At 54.1% G+C, this 22,799-nt stretch overlaps 1 protein-coding gene and 1 long non-coding RNA gene across 2 annotated transcripts; one reads left to right on the plus strand and one right to left on the minus strand.

The window, feature by feature from the left end:
* The first annotated feature begins 11,286 nt into the window (after positions 1-11,286).
* On the plus strand, positions 11,287-12,386 carry LOC134472068 (transport and Golgi organization protein 1 homolog). The gene is made up of 2 exons (XM_063232895.1): positions 11,287-11,540; positions 12,274-12,386. Exons 1-2 carry the CDS (start codon positions 11,302-11,304, stop codon positions 12,377-12,379), a joined length of 345 nt encoding a protein of 114 aa, XP_063088965.1. The 5' UTR covers positions 11,287-11,301; the 3' UTR covers positions 12,380-12,386.
* A 582-nt stretch (positions 12,387-12,968) lies between these two features.
* Positions 12,969-14,481, minus strand: LOC111756351 (uncharacterized). The gene is made up of 2 exons (XR_002790838.2): positions 14,119-14,481; positions 12,969-13,202 (listed from the first exon to the last, which is right to left on the minus strand). It is a non-coding gene; the product is annotated as an uncharacterized LOC111756351 (long non-coding RNA).
* Between the last annotated feature and the right edge of the window lie 8,318 nt (positions 14,482-22,799).

A 22,799-nucleotide genomic window follows, 5' to 3' on the forward strand; every position in this document is an offset into this window, starting at 1 on the left:
TTGGCAGCCCTGCCTGCCAGTTGTGGGGCTCTGGAGACTCCCCAGGCTCTGGCAGTCCTGCAGTGCAGCTGGGCAGGCGCTGCTTTCTTCACACCCGCTGTGCAGGAAGGTGTGACTTGGGACAGTTTGCTTCAACAGGTATTGGAGGTCTTGGGACCCTTTCCCGGGGTGTTGTGTAAAAAGAGCCTGAGGAGCCTTGAGACAGAGTAGTTATGTTGGACTCCACAGGTCCTTCTGGGAGCTGCTGTGTTCTCAGCAGGACCCCCGGCTTCCTGGGAGATGTCAAGAGGTACCCAAGAAATCTAAGGCCCCATGAAGCCTATTCTGCTAGGTGGAAATGACTTTAAGAGCTCAACTTCAGATGCATGAGCCATGGCTTCCCGAGTTGGTGAAGGCCAGGAACCACAGCAGAGAGAGGAAAAGTCCGAGTTGGGGAAGGCTCACTTCTTTTGGAGGAAGGTGTGCCTATGGCAGAAGCCAGAGTCCCCAGGAGTAGCAGGTAGAAAGGGCCAAGAAAGGAGCATCACAGGAGCAGTTATGGAGGAGGGAGATACAGAAGATAATGAAGCTGGCATGTAGCACAGCAGTGGTGCCATACTTGCCTGGCATGTGCAAAACCTGGGTTTGATCCTTGGCCTTGGGACTTGTCATCTTGTGCGAAGCATGGGAAGACAGGTAGGTGGGAAGTAAGACCTCCAGATAGGACACATGAACGGTGTGGTGGGCAGGTGCAGACACAGGTGCTGTTGCAGGTCAGAGGAGGGCGCTCTCGGAGACCCTGGAGATGGCGACAGAGTGACCATGAGCATGGCCTTGGCCATCTTGCGTGTTTCCTGAAGATGGAGAGAACAGTGGTTGAGATTGTGCAAGTCCTAGAAAATCAAACTGGGGAATTGCTATTCTGTCTGTTTGTCCTGGCAGACATTAAAAGTTTTAGGGTCAGGGAGGACTGCAAGGAAGGGGTGTTTGGAAAGGATTTTGAAAGTAACGTTAGGAGACAGGTCAGCTAGTAAACTCCTGCACTCCAGGAGTGCCCAGGGTTTGCATTGGATTTAACTGGAAATGAAAAAAGTGTGATACATTACCTTGACAGGGCCAGGGTGAAGGGAAGAGATGAATGGAAATTAATTCTTTGTGGAAATTGATTATATGCCAGGGTCTTAGAGCCACTGTAGCTGGCAACTCGAGAAATCAGAAATGTGTGTTTTGCAGAGAAGTAATTGACACTCAGGCTGTGTGGAAGTTTCTGTGTTTGCCAGGATATCCGAGTATAAGTGGGCTGCCAGCAAGTGCTGCTCTGGGCTTGTTGGGAACCCCAGGGATAGAGTGTTCGAGAGAGCAGGCATTGGGTGGTCAGAGAGGTAGCTGAGGATGTCTGGCCCGGGAGGTCTGTTTGTGGGGGTTGGGATCCTGCAGTTCAGGCTGGCCTGGAACTCACTGTGTAGCCCAGGCTGGCCTTGAACTCATGGCAATCCTCCTGCCTCTGCCTTCCAAGTGCTGGGATTATAGGCATGTACCACCTGTCATTTTCACCTCTTTGTGCTGCTGCCATTTACATGACACTGCCTGGTCTTGACCTTGAATTTGGAGAAACAAGTCTAAAGACTCCGGGCTTTTGGGAAACTGGGGCCATTTATTCTTCTAGGCATGAAGGTGCATGCAGTTGGAGGTTGGAGAGAAGCAGCATAGGATTTGCTAAAGGTATATACTGTTGGACTTTGAAGTGTGTTGAACTTTGGACTCCACCAGGATCTTCAGCCTAGTCCCATGTTTTATTCCTGCAGGAGAGAGGGGGTGGGTGGAGGTTTGTCGATGGGGGTATTGACTTCTCTAGGGCTTGGCTCTTCCTAGCCCGTGCAGTCGCCCATTCCCAGGAGTCTGGGGACCTGCACACGGAAGGGATCGGTGCTTTTTTGCTGAGTACTGAATTCTGCTGTCTTGTTGCAGGGCTGACTTAGGGTGATTTGCTGAACAAATTCCCCAAGCCTCAACTTGCAACATCTGAATTTGGAGGATGGTTGCAGAAGGCTGCAGAATGAGCCGAGAATGTAACTAGTGACTTAGCCTCCTTGTTTCTCTGAGCTGCAGGATTGGTGCACTGGTAGGGGAGCAGAACTTAGGGGAGGAGACCTGCAAGTGTGTGGATCAGAATTTTTTTTTTTATGGCAAATACCTGACTGCGTGAATAATAATTGCATGTGAGTGAGCAGTGGTTGAGCTCACTCATTCTAGAACAATGTTTTCTGTAGTGTTCTGGCTGTGACCTACATTAAGAAATAAAATTTACATTATGACCCTGAACATACAGCATGTATGTTACAGTCTAATTTCAGTTCATGCAGGACTACGTCCCTTTGCGTGGTCCCATCTTCTTTAACATTTTTGGGGGGGTCTGTCTTACTGTTTTTCATTAGAAGAGCAGTTGTTAGCTGGGCATGGTAATACATGCTTGGGAGGGAGGTTGAGACAGGAGGATTGAAAGTTCAAGGCCATCCTGAGCAACTTCGGGAGACCCTGTCTAAAAATCAAAACAGCTGTTGTTCCTAAGTTCATGGAGTTATTCTCTGATGAAATAGTGGGTCACAATGCATGAACCATTTGAAAAGCGAGGAATGTTCACATTCAGTAAACACTGATTAAGTTGTGCGTGTGTGAACATACACTTCACAGTACTGAAGGCAGAAAGATACAAATGAGAGATAGAAACTGTTCAGTCTTTTTGGAGGTTTAAGGCGTGGCTTGGATTAAGGAGCAGGGCGAGATGATTACATGCCAGCAATGAAAAACAGATGCCTGCAGTGTATGAAAACGGGGTGGTAGCCAGGGATGTAGTTCAGTAGCATAAGTGCCTGCCTGGCAAGTGCGAGGTTGTGAGTTCAATCCCTGGTACCAAAAAAAAATAAAAATAAAAAATAAAGGAAAAAGGGATCATGATATGTGCAGTGTAGATAGACAAAACTCTTGGGATGAAGGAAGTCTGGGGTGAACAGTTTGGGTGTCTCAGATGTCACATGGGAGAAACTCCTGTGCAAGTTAGAGGAGTTAGGAGCGACATAGCATGTGCGTGTGGGTGTGAAGAACATGGGACTCTTGTGATAGAGCAGGGGAAAATTAGATTGGAGAGGTAGGAAGTATATAGGTCTGTATTAAGGAGGGATTTGTAGAAATTTTCAAGCCTATATGCTGTTACAGTTTGGATAGCATAAAGGTTTTTAAACATTAGAAATAATCCAGAAAACCTGTGGGCTTTTTGAAAAGAGTCAGATCTGACCATCATTTCCAGCAGAGGGGTGGTCATTGCCTATGGAAAGGGTCAGGCCTGCTGCTCCCAAGCATCATGATTCCAGCGTCCTCTCTTGCCTGCCTGGGTCCAGTTGCTTGGCATTTCTCACTGTGTCCCATCGGCATTTGGCTTAGTGACCTCAGTTTTCAAGTCTTGGATGCCATGCTGGAGAATGTGTGCTGCTGTCACAGGCCATGGGTGCCCCCCTCCCCGCCCCAAGGATTCTGGCAGGAGCCAGAGACTGTGGAATCCGAGGATTCCCGCGCCATGCTTTGCTTTAGGCCGGTGAGCAGCTCTTGCTGGGGAGCTGCTGGCTGGGCCTTGGAAATATTTTCATGACGAACAGCATGGGATTTACTAGAGAGGGCTTTGCCTTGTCATCTAGAAAGCGAGGCAGACTTCTAGTGATCTGAAGTTCTCTCCTGCCTCTACTTCTGGCTGGCGTGATTAGATCGTGGCTCCTGGCATGTCTCTCTGAAAGGGATGTTGGGGTTATGAGTTGGTGAGTTGTGAGTCACAGCTGTCACTTGCCTTGTGACATTAGATTCTGAGATGCTTTGGTTCTGTGGGCCCATAAAAGAAGACCAAGGAGAATCGGGAGCCCCAGTGGAGAAGGGTGCATAGTCTGGAGAGGTACATAGTGGCTGCAGAGTAGCTGGCTCAAGCCCAGGTATTAATGCATATGGCTACAGAAGAGTAGGTGTGTTTGGGGCAGCTGGTGTGGGAAATCTTTATGGCTGAGGACACTCTGGCTTTTCCAGGAGTCCTAACTACCCACCATTCAGAGCTCCTCCCAGGTGAGCTGCAGGTGACAGGGGCTGACCAATGGTTTCCCTGCTTTTTACAGGTAGGACAAAATTTACCTAAAAGTATTGCTTTTTTTTTTAAACACACAGATACAAGTTAGGAATTTTCTTTAAAGCATATGGCCATAGGATGCAAGGGTACCTAGAAGTCAGCTGAATTACATCAAGTTGAATCTATTTCCTGTTTTATGTGATGTTTTGCTTACTAAACCAGAAGGGAATGATGCAGCAGCTTTAGTAAAGTAGTTCACAGTTTCTTAAGATACACTTGTGTATTAAATCATAAGTAGTATGATTTAATAGTAGGGGCTGGGTGGTGGTATTGGTTTAATTTAGGGATCCGATGCAAACACTCTTAGTTACTGGTGCAGAGTCAGCCTGGGAGGAGGTCAGAAAGTGAGCACCACAGGGCTCTGATTTTGGCTTGGGTTGGGTTGAGTATAAGGAAGATGCGTTTGTCTGATTTGGAGGCCCAGAGCTGGGAAAGACTGCTTAGTCTGTAGATAAATCAGAGTCATTTAGAATAAAGACCTCAAATTAAAAAAAAAAAGAGCTTGTGTGGCGGTGCACGGGTGTGATTCCAGCTAATTGGGAGACTGAGGCAGGAGGATTGCAAGTTCCAGCCCTGCTTGGGTAACTGTGAGCATCTTTCTCTAAATAAATAAACAAATGGGGCTAACTAGGGTTGTAGCTCCCAGCCCCATCCCTCATTTCTGTAAAGAATAAATATAAAGCGTGGTTCAGTTTTACACATTTGAGCCGAAATCTCAAGATGGCCAAATAGTCTAATAAGATAATTATTCTTCTGGGGATGTAGCTGAGACAAAACATGAAATATAGATGATATTTTTATGCACCCATCATTCAGATTGTTTAAAAACTCTAGTAAAAAATTGGTAGCAACCTATATTTCCACTGGTGTGGGCTGGAGATAGTGGATAGGTCAATTCCAGTGGATGTGTCTTTAAAATGGAGGTTTATGAAGTTATGCAAAATAATATTTAGGAGCAAATTAAAAGATAATCAGGGACTATGTTTCTGGTAAAAGTTACAGTGTGCCTACCATCTAATTCCAAAGGTTTAAAAAAACATGCCTAGAAAATAACTGGAAGGAAGTGTCCTAGTAATACCAAACCTCCCTTGTTTCTAGATGGGTTGAGCTAAGTGAATTTCTCTTTTTCATGCTTTTAAAGTTATTATTTGCCAGTGGGGGAAAAAACCACTCCTTTAAACACCTCTTGTTGTTTGAGGACAGGATGGAGTAGATGATTCATGTGGAGATTATTGTTGAGTACCTACCTGCCCCGTGTCAAGTGTTGGCTTAGATACCACGCTCACAAAATAACACCCAGCACCTGACTCTGGCACAGGCCACTGTGGAAGGCCAGGCTGTCTGGTGGAAAGTCTTGTGTTTTTTTTCCCTGTCATTTATGAGTTCAGCATGGAGTCCTCAGTGGGTTGAGGCTTTCCAAATATCAAAGCCAGTGGAGAATCCCAGGATCCAGTTTTAATGACCTTGGTGATATGACCTTTGGACTCCTGGGGTGATTTTAAAGGAACCTGAGCATCAGGACTTGATCCACAAAGGGAGAATAGGGTGATGGAGACTCAGGAGTGACCTGTATGGGCTTTTGGAGGGGGTCTGCAGTAGTGCGTATAAAAGGCTTTCATGGTTGTCAGGGTGTTCATTTTTTTGTTTTTGGTACAGGGAATTGAACTCATGACCTTGTACTTGCCAGGCAAGTGCTTGAGCCGCTGAGCCAAATCCCTGGTCCTAGGTTTGGCGCCATAGGTAAATTCCCAGGAGTGGGGAAGATGACATCACGGTTAATTCCTAGGGGTGGGTGAGATAGGAGCTTCCTGGTTCCTGTTGAGGCTTTTCTGGCTAGAGTCCTGTCTGGGCCAAAACCCTTGCAAATTTAATTTGACATAATCTCTTTAAATGGTTGGCAGTGGTCATTTAGGGCTCTTGTCATTGCGTATAGCCAGGCACCTTGGGAGAGCACCCCACACCATCGCTCCCCAGTGCTGTTCAGTTCAGGGCTCTGGCCAGCCACCTTAGCAAGCTTTTGTGCAGTTAGGAGCCATGCAGCCGTGTTCCCGTGGCACAGCTACTTACACATCTTTTCTGAGCCTCACTAGCTTATTCTCCGTGTGTTTTGTTTCTGTAGGCAGGGGCTGAACAAGCGTTGTGTGTTTTCACTTCAGTTACATTTATTGGTACATTTGGGACATACCTAATGATCATCATAGAGGATTTGTACCTCTACATGGTACTGTTTACTTTCCCATTCCGCTACCCTCCCTTCAACGTTCCTCCCCTTATCCATTTACAAACTTTCCTTTCCACGTTTTCTTTCTGTTTTGCCTTAAGTAATCAGATTTACAGTCTTTTCCCTTTTTGCTTCTTGATTTTTGAGACATAATCAGGAAAGACCTGTTGAGTACATAGAAAAAATCACCCAACGCTTTATTGATACAGTCGTTTGTTTCTGCCATCAGTTGCTGATCCTTTTAATCCACACTGTGAATAACAAGGGGAGGCTCTGTCACCTACAATGCCAGCCACCTTGGACTCGGACCTGGCTCTGAGGTGACCAGCCGCACCAGGGGTCTGCACCCTGAACTTTGACGTGTGGCCCCGCCCCACCCGGGCAAAGGTGCCAGCCAGGCCAGCAGCCACGTAACGGCACTTGCAAGGCCTGGTGCCCAGGTCCAGCGGTGAAGGCGCCTGAGCTTGGTGCCCTAGCGCGGCTATTGGCTAGCCTTGCTCAGGGGCCATGGGACCCCGCCCCCGGCCGCCCTCCCGTTGGGCGCTCCACCCGCCGGCCTCCTTCACTGGACGCTCCCACCCCGCCCCTGCAGCTTTGTGGTGGTCCTGGAGACCCTCTGTTACCTATGTTTATGGTTCATAGAGCAGCAGAAAGCCGAAGGTATAGCTGTTCAGTTCCGCCCTCTGCTGCCACTGCCACTGGGAAAGACTTCTTTGCCACTGCTGGGTCCGGCCGGGTCTGCAGCGAGCGGTCCTTTGCTATGGACACGGTATCAGCCACTGTAGCCGGGGTCTTCGTGTCCCCGGGCACCCCCGAGCTGCTGAAGCCCCTGTCGAAGCTGTACTCGGCCTTTGTCGACCTGCTACTGAAGGTGAGGCGGGGGAACCAGGGTTGGGCAAGGGGCGCTGGTCGCCCGCTGGTGGGACGGTCCCTTCAGAAGGTACCTAATGGCAGGAGCGTGGTGTGGACTGCAGAGGGCCGGGCTGTCCTGAGGGAGCGGCATGGTCTGAAGCCAGCCATGGCCTTGGGAGCCACATTCACGCCCCACCTGTTTCCTTGCAAGGATTGTTTCCTGCGGGTGCACCGAATTGAGACGCAGCCTCCTGGAGGAGTGATGCCTGATTTGTGGAGATCATTGTCATAGTGCTTTTGTTTGCAGACGCAAAAACTGATGGCTTCTATCATGTATTTACAATGTGGGGTGTGTGTTTGTGTGTGTGTGTGTGTGTGTGTGTGTGTGTGCGCGCGCGTGTGCAGTAATAGAAAACAGCTCACTTAAGCGTGATCTGGGCCATGCGTGAGACACTGCGATGAAGAAGGGCTGTTGGCCAACTGGGAAATAGGCTCAACTCACTCCCTAAGTTTAGAGACTCCACATATGGGACAAGAAAGTGAGCCTGACTGTATCCCCTTTCCGGAAGTTTCTACAGGGCACCTGGAAGTTGGTTTAGACTATGGAGAGTAGATCGAGAGTATCTGTGATGATCCTTTGTGATTGCTCCGCCAGTTCTGTTAACGGGTTTCCGTTATTTGTGGCCTTCCTTTTCAGCTGGTTGCAGTGTTACCTGAGAATCTCCCGCCTGGGCCTGGAGACTTTTATGGGCTCCCCTGGGAGCCTGTATTGCTCACTACCTGTGTTGGAATCCTTATGCTTGCGATTTTCTTGTGGAGGAATGTTTTTCCAGTGAGTGAATTAACTTGTTCTTTGACTTCTGAATATATCTAGGATTCTATTATCATTGGCCCTTTCAGTTATTAACATAAACAAATCAGTGGTTATAATTCAAGTTAGTTTTCTGAAATAATTTAATCTTGGTACTGGCAAAGACTTAAGAGCAAGCTAACCATATCCACTTGTTAGTAGAGTTGGTGACTCGTACACCCATCCTGAAAACCAGTTCAATAATTCTATATATCATAAGCCTTTAAAATGGGATACAAAACCGGATAAGAAATATAAATTGCTTTTATATGGTATAATAACATCAGTAAGTGATCTTAAAGAAATAAATTACATGTTAAGATTTTATACAAAGGTATTAGATGTAGTATTTAATAGAGTTATAACTTGGTGAAACCTAAATGATCTATATTAGGGAATATCATGTTTCATCTTATTCATATCCACAGAACAGAATATTAGGCTGCTGTATGTATTTCAAAGGCAGGGGGCAAAGAAGGTGTTCACGATTTAATGTGAAGTGGGAAAAGGGGAAACAGACCATGAGGTACTGATGAACTGTGCTGTAGAAACATACAGGGCAAGAAATACAGTAAGATGGTAGAAACATCCAGGCAAGATCAGGCAGAGTGGTGTGAGCATTCCTGCAGCCCTGGAGGAGAGGGAGGCTGAGACAGGAGAAGTGCAAGTTTGAGCCCAGCCTGGGCAACTTGGTCACTTACCAAGAGCCTGTCTCAAGAAATATGGGAAGGCTGAGAATGTAGTTCATTGTGAAGGCCCTGTCCCAGGTACCACCAAAAAGAAGCCCAAAACAGCACCCTATGAAAGATTCCTGTGAGGACTTCTGGAATCTCACTGAACAGCTTCTTGGATGAAAGCACGCCTGGAAGGGTACGCAGAGTGTTTGGGGGTGAAAAGGTGCTGTTTCCCCTGCTCCTCTCCTTTGGTTCCCCTGCAGCTGCTACCCAGCAGGGCTCTCAGGCTCAGCCCTGCAGCTTCACACCCTGCCCCTGGGCTCACTTCCTCCCACTCCCTGAGGTCACATGGCTCTGAGGGGACACTCCTGATCCTGGAGAGCACAGTCGCCCTCCCCCCCACGCCCCTCAGCTGGCCACTGCGCTCTGCTGTCCTATACTGTTTATAGCACTTGGAAGGGGAAGACAGAGTCTGCATTACAGAGAAATGCAGTGATCGCTGCCGTGGTATTTAATTAGTTGCAGTTTAGGATTTATGACCCCAGAAGGCACCGGGAGGAAGAACTGGGTCTGTGCTCTTCCTGGAAGCCGTTAGCTGTCATTTCTCTGTGTTCTTCTGGTGTCTTCCCTTCTGCTTAGATTTATTACTGTTTTTGTGGTCTGGGGAAATCAGATGATGAGCTGTATTAGATTATTTCTTAATTGAGTCAATAGATCACTTGAAATAGGGTTTCTGAGGTATCTTCCAGTGGGTGAGAGAGGTGTATCTTAGTGCAAAGGTTATGCTGGTAATCTCACTCGCCAGTCTTCCATATGGTTACCCATTTCTAGACTGCATGCTTGCTTTTGGGATTGTCAAGTAATTTTAAGTAAGTAAATCAATAATGTGTGTATTATAAAAACAAGCATTTCACTATTGAAGCCAAATGCTCATCTCAGAAGCCTGGTGTTCACTTGGTCCTGGCACACAAGCCTGTGTGTAGCTGTGAAGTAAGACACGCTCCTTACTGTTCCTCTGTATCACAGGTTACTTATAATACATTTTTAATTGTATGGGTTTATTCTGAACTAAAGTTACTAAATTTTCACTTGGTTATGATCCTGACTTGTGTTAGGAACTATGCATTCCTTTTAATCAAATGTTTGACATCAAATTTCTCTCTTTCTCTTCTAAGTAAAGGAGACAATATACCAAGGTAAATCTCTTCCTGTTGGTGTTTGGGAGGACTTTTAGGCAGGCTAGGAGCGACAGTGACTTTGGTGTCTGATTTGACTCACTAACTGCTCCACATTTTACTGTTGCTACTAACCATGGTATAGTGGGGAGGGTGATGGTACCGGCTGAGCTAGGAGATGTGGGGGCAGGGGTGACTGCTTACTTGGAGCAGACAGAGCGTGGCTGGATCACACAGGTGTGGAGAGAGGACAGTGTGTCTGTGCTAGGGACACCTCAGCCCCTATAGGTTTATCGGCACAGGAGCTCGAGAGACAGCAGTGTAGATCTGTATCCTAAAGTTTCTTTTTCTCGTGGCAAATGACATTCATTTGAAGTGATCCAACTTAATGTCATGTGAAACCCTGTTGTCCTAGCAGCCCACTGTTGAGATTGTCTTGGGGCTTGGTGATCTCTGGGCTGAGGCAGCTTCTTCACATGGCAACCCCAGGGACTCTTTGTTCTTGGGCCAGCCATGCCCTGGCTCTGCACGTGTGGTCGGTTTCCAGCTTCAATGGCTCCCAACATCTGAATAATTCGTACTTATGTCTGGGTCACTGGGGTGCAGTCACAGCAGGCAAGCGGGGAAAGCTGCTTTTCCACCCCTGAGAACTGGATGTGTATGCTGGAGCCTTCGCCTTTGTGTCGGCCTCTGTGCCAGAGAGGAAAGTCACTCAGCTTTCTGGAGATGACACATGGGTCCGTACGCATGGCCTCTGCTGTTCTGTGGTTCTCAGGCACTTGGCCAGGGTCACCTAGTATGTGGGGATGGGGAGCCACAGCCCAGGCTGTGAGGGCAGAGGCTGGAGAGCAGCAGGGTCTGAGATGAGGAAAGTGGTCAGGGTGCCGCCCCAGCTGCAGAGGGTGCTCAGAGTGCGAGTCTGGACCCACGCCGGCCAGCTCCCCCTAGACCATGTGGCATGCTGTCTTGGCAGGAGCTCACAAAATCTAAGGGTGCAGTTGTCATGAAAGTCAGTGTGTCAGTTCTGTTGGTGAATTGTTTTTCTTTACAGTGTGTCATGAGCATTAGTTTAGTTTTGTGGAAGTCAAGAACACAGTGTTAGCAACGGCACAGGAAGACACAGCCACACTTGTTCTCTTTGTAGGTGGGGAAAATAAGAAGGCTCACATGCACCAGCTGATGGATGTCTCCCGGGTGAGTCCCTTCACAGAGACCCCCGGGGCCCCTGAGTCCTGACTGAGCCTTACATTCAAGCCTGTGCCCCTCCCTCACAATTTTCAGACACATCCCGCAATATCCGTATTTCAGAAAGATCTCCAACTCCTGCAGTCGAAGCTGAGAGCCTCCCTGTCTGACAGATGTGATCTGGAAGGTAGGTCCCTGACCGCATGGTGGTCAGGCTGAGTGCCGGCATGAATGAGGCAGGGATGCTGGGAGCCTGGTTCTGTGTCTTTGGCAGTGCCCTTGGTGACGTGTCTCACCTCCCAGACCAGATAGTGAAGCTAGGTGAGGACTGCGGCAGGCTGCAGGCGGACAAGGCCCGGCTGGAGGAGGAGTTTAGCATGCTGCAGCAGAAGGTGGAGGTCCTGAAGGAGCTGTCCCACCAGAAGGAGCTGGAGCTGCAGAAGTGAGTCCCAGAGATTTTGTCCAGTGTCTCATGCTGGCCATTCCTGTCACTTCTGATTGCCTAGCAGCTTAGATGTGCAGTGATCATAGGGGAAACTTGGGGCCCAGGGTGCTGCTGGTTTCCTGTGATGGCGACCTGAGGCTGCTCCTGCCTGTCCGCTGTCACCATCATCCAGCTAGCAGTTGGGCCCAGCGTCCCTGCCTCTGTAGCCTCAGCTCCACTGCTTGTTTCTTGAAGCCTAGGGATTTTTAGAGGGCTCAGGTCAGCATCTTTGGCATTGTCCTCCATGTGTGGGTTGAGGGAGGGCAGCACTGGCCTCTGGGGCCCACATTTCCCTTTCTGGCTGGGGCCAAGGCTCCCGTCCACCCATTCGGCCTATCTTGTGTGCTTATCATGGCCTAGGTCTAGAGGAACAGCTCTTCCCTGACAGTATGGGGGAAGCGGGGGAGGTGGACTCCGCCTATTGCTTTCCCAGCAGCTCTGCTGGACAATCCTGGCTTCCCTCGGGGTACACTCATCTCCCACACAGGCAGCTAGAGCCTGGCGCATGCTTGCTCTTAGCTTGTTCTGTTTGCCGATTAGACAATTACAACGAGAGGTGAGAGAATATAAGAACACAAGCAAATGGCCCAGAGCCTGGAGCTTGACTGCCCTCCTGAAACCCTGTGCCTGTTGCTGGGTGGGGAAGTGGCCTGTGGGCCGAGTTCAGCCCTGGCAGCTGCCTTTCTCCTAGGATACCGAGTCAGGCGGAATGTGCACAGCAGCAGCGAGAGCAGGCGCTGTCGGCTGTGGATGAGAAGGTGGTGCCGGCCACAGAGGCGGTGAAAATCTACAAGTGAGTGTGGCGTCCGAGACAGAGGAACTGGGCTGAGTTGCTTTGTTACATAGAAGAGATGGGCACAGAAGCACATGAGAAGTCCAAGAATGGAATGTATTTAACTCACACAGGGAGGGCTTCTACATTAACAGACCAAAGCTTAACAGTGTAGCTCCTTTGCAGATGTGTCCTGTGCCCATTTTTAGGAAATCGGCTTGCTTCTGTCACACATCTATACTCACCAGAGTCTCAGTGCTCCGACAGACTGGGGGCAGCATTTTGAGTCATTTCTTGTGGCTATAATTTGAGGGGAAAACCTTCTTTTTTTATCAGTACCGCGGATCAAAGTTAGGACCACCCACCCGCTTGCAAGGCAGGTGCTTATGCCTCTGAGCTAAATCCCCAGCCCCTGAGGGAAAAACCTTTATGGGGAAGGTAGCCTTAGCCAGATTATTTTGAGAATATAATTCAAGGACAGTTAAGGAAATTGACAAGTTGTCATCTCATAAGCTCTAGGCATTAAATGAAAAATCAGGAAACTGAGGTTCACACTGCACTCATCACGTTATGAAATGTTTCTGTATGATGAAGTCTTAAAAGGTCAGACATGGTCAGATTGTTTCAGAATTTATTTGATTCTAACTGCTAAGTATTATTTTTAGGCGGCGAATCGGTGAAGTGGAAGCAGAATTAGAGAAAATGGAGCGCTCATTTAAAAACCAGGCAAGGAATAGAGTGCACTGTGGTGACAGCATCCGTTAATCCCCCACACAGGAGTCATGGAGGGCTGCATCCCCGGTGACTGTTCCCTCAACCTGTGTCTTGCCGTGTTCTCTTGCAGCTTGCTACTGAGAAGAAAAAAGCCCATGAGAACTGGGTAAGAGCCTCCTCCTCGCCTTGTTTCGCCTTGCCCCGCCTTGACCTCTGCAGCTTCACTCAGCCACTGTGCTGAGCTGGCCTCTCTGTCTCCACAGTTCAAAGCCCGACATGCAGAGCGCCTGGTGGCAGATGAGAAGCAGCAGGCCGCCAACCTGCGGCAGAGGTTAGCAGCGCGTGGCGCAATGCAATGCGTGGCGCCCACGTTTTAGACCACTCAGGGTGGCTATGGTCACCCCCAGCCCTACTGTGTCTGTGTGCAGGCTGGTGGAAATTACCCAGAAGCTGGATATGCTTAAAGAGGAGCCGGGGATCATCAAGCGGATGCCGGACTGTCATGGAGTGCAGGACGCGCCCCACAGAGGTGGGCACTCTGTCCTTCTGAGTGGGACTCGGGGAACTTAGCCACTGCAGAGAACGGCTAACCAGCGCGTGTGTTGTCTCCTCAGGTCCCGAGCCAGAAGGGCTCCTTGGGCCGGTCCCCTGTGAGTGGTGGTGAGTGCTCCCTGCCCCCAGGTGCAGAGCCTCCTGGATGGCCGCCCTCTGGGAGCCTGAAATTTGCATGCTGCCACATTCCCAGAGCCAACTTCGGTGAGCCTCTCCGGGGCCTCGAGTCCTGGACTCTGGGACACCATGCTGCCTTGCCCCGGGCATGGTTCCCTGAGCTCTGGTACAGAGCCCGGGCACTCCCGGCTTGGGTTTCCACTTAGCCCTGGGCCCTGTGCAGGCCCACCACCACTGCAGTGCAGGAGCAAGGTCCTGGGATCAGTCGCCCACCCTGTCACTCCCAACCCTCTCTGGCTGTGGCATGGCAGAGGCTGCAGTGTCGCCCTCTCCCTCTCTGCACAGTGTTCAATGAGTGGGCGCACTTTCGTCACCACTCACCTCCGGGCCACCAGGAACGGCTCCTGAGCTAGGCAGGTCTGAATGTTACTGGTTCTGTGTGCTGCTCCCAAAGCATGTGGCCTCTGTGTGCAGGCTCAGTCTTCCAAGGCCCTGTTTTCCTCCTCCACAGCCTGAGACCTAAAGCAGCCTCCGCCTCTGGCTTGGGCTGCCACAGTGCAGCTTTCCCAGCTCCCCAGGTCCGCGAAGTGCTGACCAGGTGGAGCCCGCACAGGCTCAGAGGCCTCCTTCGACCCCCCCCCCCTCACTTGATGCCTGCTCAGTGAGCCTGGTACCTCTGGCTCCATGCAAGGGCTCCCTGGCCTCCTGCCTCCCACGGGCCTTGCAGCTGCCTGTCAGAGGCAGCCATACCTCTGCTCCCTCCAGGGACAGTCCTCGGGGCTCTGCAGTGTTCCCCAGGGCACTTCCGAGGGCGTGCCCATGGCCTCTTCCGGTCCTCGTCCTCATCCTCATCCTCATCCTCGTCCCCGTCCTCGTCCTCGTGCTGGGAAAGTCCTCTGAGTGTCTTCTCTGCCCCCAGATCCCAGCCCTGGCCACGTGGCCAACAGCAGCTCCTGCGGCTCCTTCCCCAGCGAAGGACATGGACAATGCCAAGGTGAGCCTGGAGCCCATGCCTGGGCCCAAGCCTCTCCATGTGCCTTCGGTTTCCACTCTGTTCTCCAGCTGGCCTGGCATGAGGACCCCGCTGACTAGGTCACCATCTGACTGGGCCTTCACTAAGGCTCGGGCCGCGTGCTGAGTGCTGGAGCACAGCACACCTCACGCCCCTGCCTTGAGTGTTTGGTCAAGCTGGACTTGACCTCACAGTACCCAGAGCCCACCTGCAGTTCCCTAGCAGTCCTCCCACCTCAGCCTCCCGAGTACGGGATGACCGGTGTGCATCGCCACACTCGCGTGCGCTTGAATTTTGGGAGCAGCTGTTGGGGTCCTCAGGGTCTGTGCTAGGCAGACCCCTTGCAATGATGGGGATGAGGTGGGCATGGGCTCTTGTGCGAGTGGGGAGCCGGTTCCAGGGCCCCCTGAATCCTACCCCGGGCGGCCCAGGCTGCTGTGCCTCCTGGGTCCTGAGGCTGCTGCTTTGGCAGCCTTCGCACCGCATGGGGCCGCCTGCAATGGTCAGAGCTCCATGGACTGCCTTCCAAGCTGCCCAGGCACATGAGCCTCCGCCAGCCCCTCCCTGTGCAGTGTCAACTGGCCGAGGCAGCTTCCTGTTCTCCCCAGCTACCCCGGGACCCTGGGAGCCCTTGTGTCGCCCCTGTCGTGCCCAGGGCCATGCTCATGCTGGCAAGAGTGCAGCGAGCTGGTGCAGCGCCCCGCTGGCACCTCTGGAGCTCCTCTCCACATGCAAGTGGGGACAGTGTGGTGACCATGCTCGCTGCCTGGCATGCTGCTCAAGAGGGGCCAGCAGGGTCTGGGGATCCCTTGACTCCTCTCGGGACGGGCACCCGGTGTCACTGCCGAGCTCTAAACTGGGCCTGCTTTTCTTCGCAGGTGAGCATGGCCGTGAAGGGGCCCCCGGCCCATCCAGGGCCCCCGTTCCTGGTAGGCCCCATGCTGCCCCACGTGGGCTATGGGTCACCGCCGCCACCATTGCTCTGCAGGCCCTTCGGGCCTCGGCCGATGCCTCCTAGGCCACCGCAACCATTCGGTACGGTAGGACACTTGGGCCAGTACCACCGCCTACCCTGTCCTCTCGCCTACCCTGTCCTCTCTCCGCTCCTGTCCTGATGAGCAGCTGCAGCCCGCCAGACTCGAAGCATGAGGCCCAGCACTCTGAGCCCAGTGCAGCCTCCACAGCTGCTTGGACCAGAAGGGCCCTTCCGGCAGAGCCCAAGTGCCAGTCTCACAGGAGTGGTCACCCGGGATGCCACAGGCGGCTGGCACTGGGAGAAGGGAGGGTCAGGCTGTGGTTGAGCCTTACTGAGCCTCAGTTTTCCTTATCTGTGAAGTCCAGTGCATCACTCCACTTCCTGGCGCAGGGGAAGGGAAACCCTTTCAGCAGACCTGGGCTGCTCCTCAGGACGTGTCCGCATGTCCCTCTTGCTTTCCAGTTGCACGCATGGGCCCACCACTGGGCTTAAGAGACTATGCGCCCGGCATGCTGCCCGGACGCCACGACCTGCCGCTACATCCCCGCGAGTTCTTGCCAGGACCTGTGCCATTCAGGCCTCCAGGCCCGCTCGGCGACCGAGCGCATTTCATTTCGGATCCGCGAATGCCACCACCACCCGCTGGACTCCAAGACTACCTACCACCGCCTGCCGGGCCCCAGGCCTACCCACCACCATGTGCCGGGCCTCAGGACTATGCACCGCCGCCTGCCAGGTCCCAGGAGTACCAACTGCCACGAGTTGGGCCCCAGGACAACCCACAACCCCGTTCCGGGCCCCAAGAATACCCACCACTACATGCCAGGCCCCAGAACTACCCACCACCACATGCCTGGCCCCAGGACTACCGAGCAACACGTGCTGGGCCCCAGGACTACAGACCACAACGTGCCGGGCCCCAGGACTACCCATCACCACCAGCTGGGCCGCAGGAATGCCAACCACCATGTGCCGGGCCCCAGGACTAACTGCCACCTCCTACCAGTCCCCAACATTAACCACCGCCACCTGCCGGGCCCCAGGACTACCCACCACCACCTGCTGGGCCCCAAACTACCCACCGACACCTGCCAGGCCCCAGGACTGCCTACCGCCACCTGCTGGGCCCCAGGACGACCCACAAGCACCTACCGGGCCCAAGGGCTACCCACCAGCACCTGCCGGGCCCAAGGGCTACCCATGATCATCTGCTGGGCCCAAGGGCTACCCATGACCATCTGCCGGGCCCAAGACAACCCACTGCCACCTGCCGGGGCCGAAAACTAGCCACCACCGCCTGCCAGGCCCTAGGACTAGCCACAGCCACCTGCCGAGCCCAACTGTCCAAAACTGCCTGCCCAGCCCCAGGACTACCCACCACCGCAAGCCGGGCCCCAGGAATACCCACCACCATCTGCCAGGCTCCAGGACTACCCACTGCTGCATGCTGAGCCCCAGCACTACCCACCACCAACTGCCGGGCCCCAGGACTACCCACCCGGGCCTGCCGGGCCTAAGGACAACTCACCGCCTACTGCCTGCCCCAGACTACCCACCAACACCTGCCGGGCCCCAAGACTACCCACCGCCACCTGCCAGGCACCTGGCCACCCACCACCACGATCCGAGCCCCAGGACTACACATTACCGCCTGCAGGGACCCAAGAGTACTCACTGCCACCTGCTGGTCTCCAGACTACCAACCACCACCTGCCGGGCCCCAGGACTACTGACCACTGACTGCAGGGCCCCAGGAGTACCCACAGCCCCCGCCGGGCCCCAGGAATACCCACCACCACCTGTCGGGCTCCAGGACAACCCACCGCCATCTGCAGGGCTCCCGGACTATCCACTGCCCCATGCTGGGCCCCAGGACTACCCACCAACGACTGCCGGTCCCCAGGACTATCCACCCATGCCTGCCGGGCCCCAGGATTACCCACCAACCTTGGTAGGGCCCGAGGACCACCCACTGCCACCTGCCTGGCTCCAAGACTGCCCACCACTGCCTGCCGGGCTCCAGGACTACCCACCGCTGCCTCCAGCTCCCAGGTCACCCACCACCATGATACGGGCCCCAGGACTACTCACCTCTGCCTGCCGGGCCCCAGGACTACCCACCGCCACCTGCGGGGGCTGAAGACTAACCACCACCACCTGCCAGGCCCTAGGATCCCTTCCAGAGAGGGAGTTGAATTTCATCAAGGAGGTGTTACATTTGCCATGAGCGTTACAGGAGGTGAAGGTTCTGGCCATAGGCACTGATAGAAGAGGCAAGCTCAGAGGACAACTAGTAATATTTGGAAAGCTAACTTGCACTAGGATGTCCTAGAATACTATTTTACTGTTTGTAGCTCATTGTTTGTATTCAAAATGGTTTGAATCTGCTATTTGTATTCATCAAAACCATCTCCATGCTTCCTCAGTACTGGAATCTTTTTTCTTCTCTGAATAACCCTGTGCTCAAAACCCTCTGAACACGTACTTAGATTGCATCCAAAGCTGTGGTCAAGAACAGATACACAGGCAGCAGAGATCCTGGTTTTAAAAATGGTCCTTCCTGATCTGTGTGACTTTATCATTTACTGCTTATGTAAACAATAAAAAGTGAAAGAAAATTTCCATGAAGTGGGTAATGTGAGAGAGAAAGCTGAGAAGAGAACCTGGAGGCCCCTGTGGACAAGAGGCATGTGATGGAGGGATGTGCTGTAGAAAGGAGAAGCCATGAGCAGAGAGGCTTGATGATACTGGAGGGCTTGATGAGGCTGGAAGAAGGCAGGGACTGGGCCAGAGTCTGGTTGGGAACACAGAGCCATATTGTGTAGCCTTCGATTGATTTTCCACCTGATCACTCAATTTTGCAAAATCTTCTGCCTTTCTATTCTCTGTTTCCTTCTATCTTTGATCCTTTAGAGAAATGAAGTTAACCATGTTAACCACATTAGTGGCCTGTTTAAAAGCCAAATAAAATCTGGCCCAAAAGTAATATACACAGGACTCTTCTTTCAATTTTTATTGTTTACATAAGCAGTAAATGATAAAGTCACACAGATCAGTAAGGACCATTTTTAAAACCAGGATCTCTGCTGCCTGTGTACCTGTTCTTGACCACAGCTTTGGATGCAATCTAAGTACGTGTTCAGAGGGTTTTGAGCACAGGGTTATTCAGAGAAGAAAAAAGATTCCAGTACTGAGGAAGCATGGAGATGGTTTTGATGAATACAAATAGCAGATTCAAACCATTTTGAATACAAACAATGAGCTACAAACAGTAAAATAGTATTCTAGGACATCCTAGTACAAGTTAGCTTTCCAAATATTACTAGTTGTCCTCTGAGCTTGCCTCTTCTGTCAGTGCCTATGGCCAGAACCTTCACCTCCTGTAACGCTCATGGCAAATGTAACACCTCCTTGATGAAATTCAACTCCCTCTCTGGAAGGGATCCTAGGGCCTGGCAGGTGGTGGTGTTTAGTCTTCAGCCCCCGCAGGTGGCGGTGGGTAGTGCTGGGGTCCAGCATGGGGCAGTGGGTAGGCCTGGAGCCCGGCAGAAGGCGGTGGGTAGTCCTGGGGCGAGGCAGGCGGTTGTGGACAATCCTGGGGTCTGGCAGGTGCCTGTGGCTAGTCCTGGGGCCCTGCAGGTGGCGGTGGCAGGCGGCAGTGGCTAGTCTTGGGGCCTGGCAGGCGACAGTTGGTAGTCCTTTGGACCCGCAGGTGACAGTGGCTAGTCCTGGGCCCCGGCAGGCGGTGGTGTGTAGTCCTGGGGCCCGGCAGGTGGTGGTGGGGAGTCCTGGTGCCCGGCAGGCGGCAGTGGGCGGTTCTGCAGCCTGGCAGGGGGCTGTGGCTAGTCCTAGGGCCTGGCAGGGGGTGGTGGTTAGTCTTCGGCCCCTGCAGGTGGCGGTGGGTTGTCGTATGAACTGGCAGGCGGTGGTGTGTTGTCCTGGGGCCTGGCAGTTGGCAGCGGGTAGTTCTGGGGTCCAGCATGGGGCAGTGGAAGGCAGAAGGCAGTGGGTAGTCCTGGAGCCCGGCAGATGGCGGTGGGTATTCCTGGGGCCCGGCATGCAGTGGTGGGTAGTCCTGGGGCCGGGCAGGCAGTTTTGGACAGTTGGGGCCCGGCAGGTGGCTGTGGCTAGTCCTAGGGCCTGGCAGGCGGTGGTGGCTAGTCTTTGGCCCCAGCAGGTGGCGGTGGGTTGTCTTGGGCCCCGGCAGATGGTCGTGGGTAGCCCTTGGGCCTGGCAGGTGGTGGTGGGTCGTCCTGGGGCCCAGCAGGTGGCAGTGGGCAGTCCTGGGGCCCTGCAGGTGTCGGTGGGTAGTTTGGGGCCCAGAAGGCAGTGGTGGGTAGTCCTGGGGCCCGGCAGGCGGCGGTGGTTAATGTTGGGGCCTGGTAGGAGGAGGCAGGTTGTCCTGGAGCCCGGCACATGGTGGTTGGCATTCCTGCGGCCCAGCTGGTGGTGATGGGTAGTCCTGGGGCCCGGCACGTGGTGGTCGGTAGTCCTGGGGCCAGGAATGTGGTGGTGGGTAGTCCTGGGGCCCGGCACGTGTTAGTGGGCAGTCCTGGGGCCTGGCACGTAGTGGTGGGTATTCTAGGGGCCCAGTACGGTGTTGTGGGTTGTCCTGGGGCCCAACTCGTGGCAGTTGGTACTCCTGGGACCTGGCAGGCGGCGGTGCATAGTCCTGAGGTCCGGCACGTGGTGGTGGGTAGACCTGGCACCCGGCAGGCGGAAGTGGGTAGTCCTGGGGCCTGGCAGGCGGCGGTGGGTATTCCTGGGGCCCGGCAGGCGGCGGTGGGTTGTCCTGGGGCCCAGCAGGCGTTGGTGAGTATTCCTGGGGCCCGGCAGGCGGTGGTAGGTAGTCTTGGAGTCCAGCGGGTGTGGTGGTGGCATTCGCGGATCCGAAATGAAATACGCTCGAGTGCCGAGCGGGCCTGCAGGCCTGAATGGCACAGGTCCCGGCAAGAACTCGCGGGGATGTAGCGGCAGGTCGTGGCGTCCGGGCAGCATGCCGGGCGCATAGTCTCTTAAGCCCAGTGGTGGGCCCATGCGTGCAACTGGAAAGCAAGAGGGACATGCGGACACGTCCTGAGGAGCAACCCAGGTCTGCTGAAAGGGTTTCCCTTCCCCTGCGCCAGGAAGTGGAGTGATGCACTGGACTTCACAGATAAGGAAAACTGAGGCTCAGTAAGGCTCAATCACAGCCTGACCCTCCCTTCTCCCAGTGCCAGCAGCCTGTGGTATCCCGGGTGACCACCCCTGTGAGACTGGCACTTGGGCTCTGCCGGAAGGGCCCTTCTGGTCCAAGCAGCTGTGGAGGCTGCACTGGGCTCAGAGTGCTGGACCTCGTGCTTCAAGTCAGGCGGGCTGCAGCTGCCAATCAGGACAGGTGAGGAGAGAGGACAGGGCAGGCGAGAGGACAGGGTAGGCGGTGGTGCCGGCCCAAGTGTCCTACGGTACCGAATGGTTGCGGTGGCCTAGGAGACATCGGCCGAGGCCCGAAGGGCCTGCAGAGCAATGGTGGCGGCGGTGACACATAGCCCACGTGGGACGGCATGGGGCCTCCCAGGAATGGGGGCCCTGGATGGGCTGGGGGCCTCTTCACGGCCATGCTCACCTGCGAACAAAGGCAGGCCCAGTTTCGAGCTCGGCAGTGACACCGGGTGCCCGTCCCGAGAGGAGTCAAGGGATCCCGGGACCCTGCTGGCCCCTCTTGAGTAGCAAGCCAGGCATTGAGCATGGTCACCACGCTGTCCCCACTTGTTTGCAGAGATGAACTCCAGAGGTGCCAGGGGGGCGCTGCACCAGCTCGCTGCACTCTTGCCAGCATGAGCATGGCCCTAGGCATGACAGGGGCGACACAAGGGCTCCCAGGGTCCCGGGGTAGCTGGGGAGAACAGGAAGCTGCCTCGGCCAGTTGACACTGCACAGGGAGGGGCTGGCGGAGGCGCCTGGGCCTGGGCTGCTTGGGAGGCAGTCCATGGAGCTCTGACCATTGCAGGCGGCCCCATGCGGTGCGAAGGCTGCCAAGGCAGCAGCCTCAGGACCAGGAGGCACAGCAGCCTGGGCCACCCGGGGTCGGATTCAGGGGGCCCTGGAACTGGCTCCCCACTCCCACAAGAGCCCACGCCCACCTCATCCCCATCATTGCAAGGGATCTGCCTAGCACAGACCCTGAGGACCCCAACAGCTGCTCCCAAAAATCAAGCGCACGCCAGTGTGGCGATGCACACTGGTCATCCCGCACGAGGGAGGCTGAGGTGGGAGGACTGCTAGGGAACTGCAGGTGGGCTCTGGGTACTGTGAGGTCAAGTCCTGCTTGACCAAACACTCAAGGCAGGGGCGTGAGGTGTGCTGTGCTCCAGCACTCAGCACGCGGCCTGAGCCTTAGTGAAGGCCCAGTCAGATGGTGACCTAGTCAGCGGGGTCATCACGCCAGGCCAGCTGGAGAGCAGAGTGGAAACCGAAGGCACATGGAGAGGCTTGGGCCCAGGCACGGGCTCCAGGCTCACCTTGGCGTTGTCCATGTCCTTCGCTGGGGAGGAGCCGCGGGAGCTGCTGTTGGCCACGGGGCCAGGGCCGGGATCTGGGGGCAGAGAAGGCACTCAGAGGACTTTCGCAGGACGAGGACGAGTATGGGGACGAGTACGAGGATGAGGACAAGGACCGGAAGAGGCCTCGGGCACGCCCTCAGATGTGCACTGGGGAACACTGCAGCGCCCCGAGGACTGTCCCTGGAGGGAGCAAAGGCATGGCTGCCTCTGACAGGCAGCTGCAAGGCCCGTGGGAGCAGGAGGCCAGGGAGCCCTCGAGTGGAGCCAGAGGTACCAGGCTCACTGAGCAGGCATCAAGTAAGGGTGGGGGGGTCGAAGGAGGCCTCAGCCTGTGCGGGCTCCACCTGGTCAGCACTTCGCGGACTTGGGGAGCTGGGAAAGCTGGGTTGTGGCAGCCCAAGCCAGAGGCGGAGGGTGCTTTAGGTCTCAGGCTGTGGAGGAGGAAGACAGGGCCAAGGAAGACTGAGTCCGCACACAGCGGCCACGTGCTTTGGGAGCAGGGCACAGTACCAGTAACACGCGGACCTGCCAG

The sequence above is a fragment of the Cavia porcellus genome, unplaced genomic scaffold (genome assembly GCF_034190915.1).
Source record: "Cavia porcellus strain 051 isolate PalLab524CR breed Dunkin Hartley unplaced genomic scaffold, mCavPor4.1 scaffold_22, whole genome shotgun sequence".
Taxonomy (NCBI): Eukaryota; Metazoa; Chordata; class Mammalia; order Rodentia; family Caviidae; genus Cavia; species Cavia porcellus.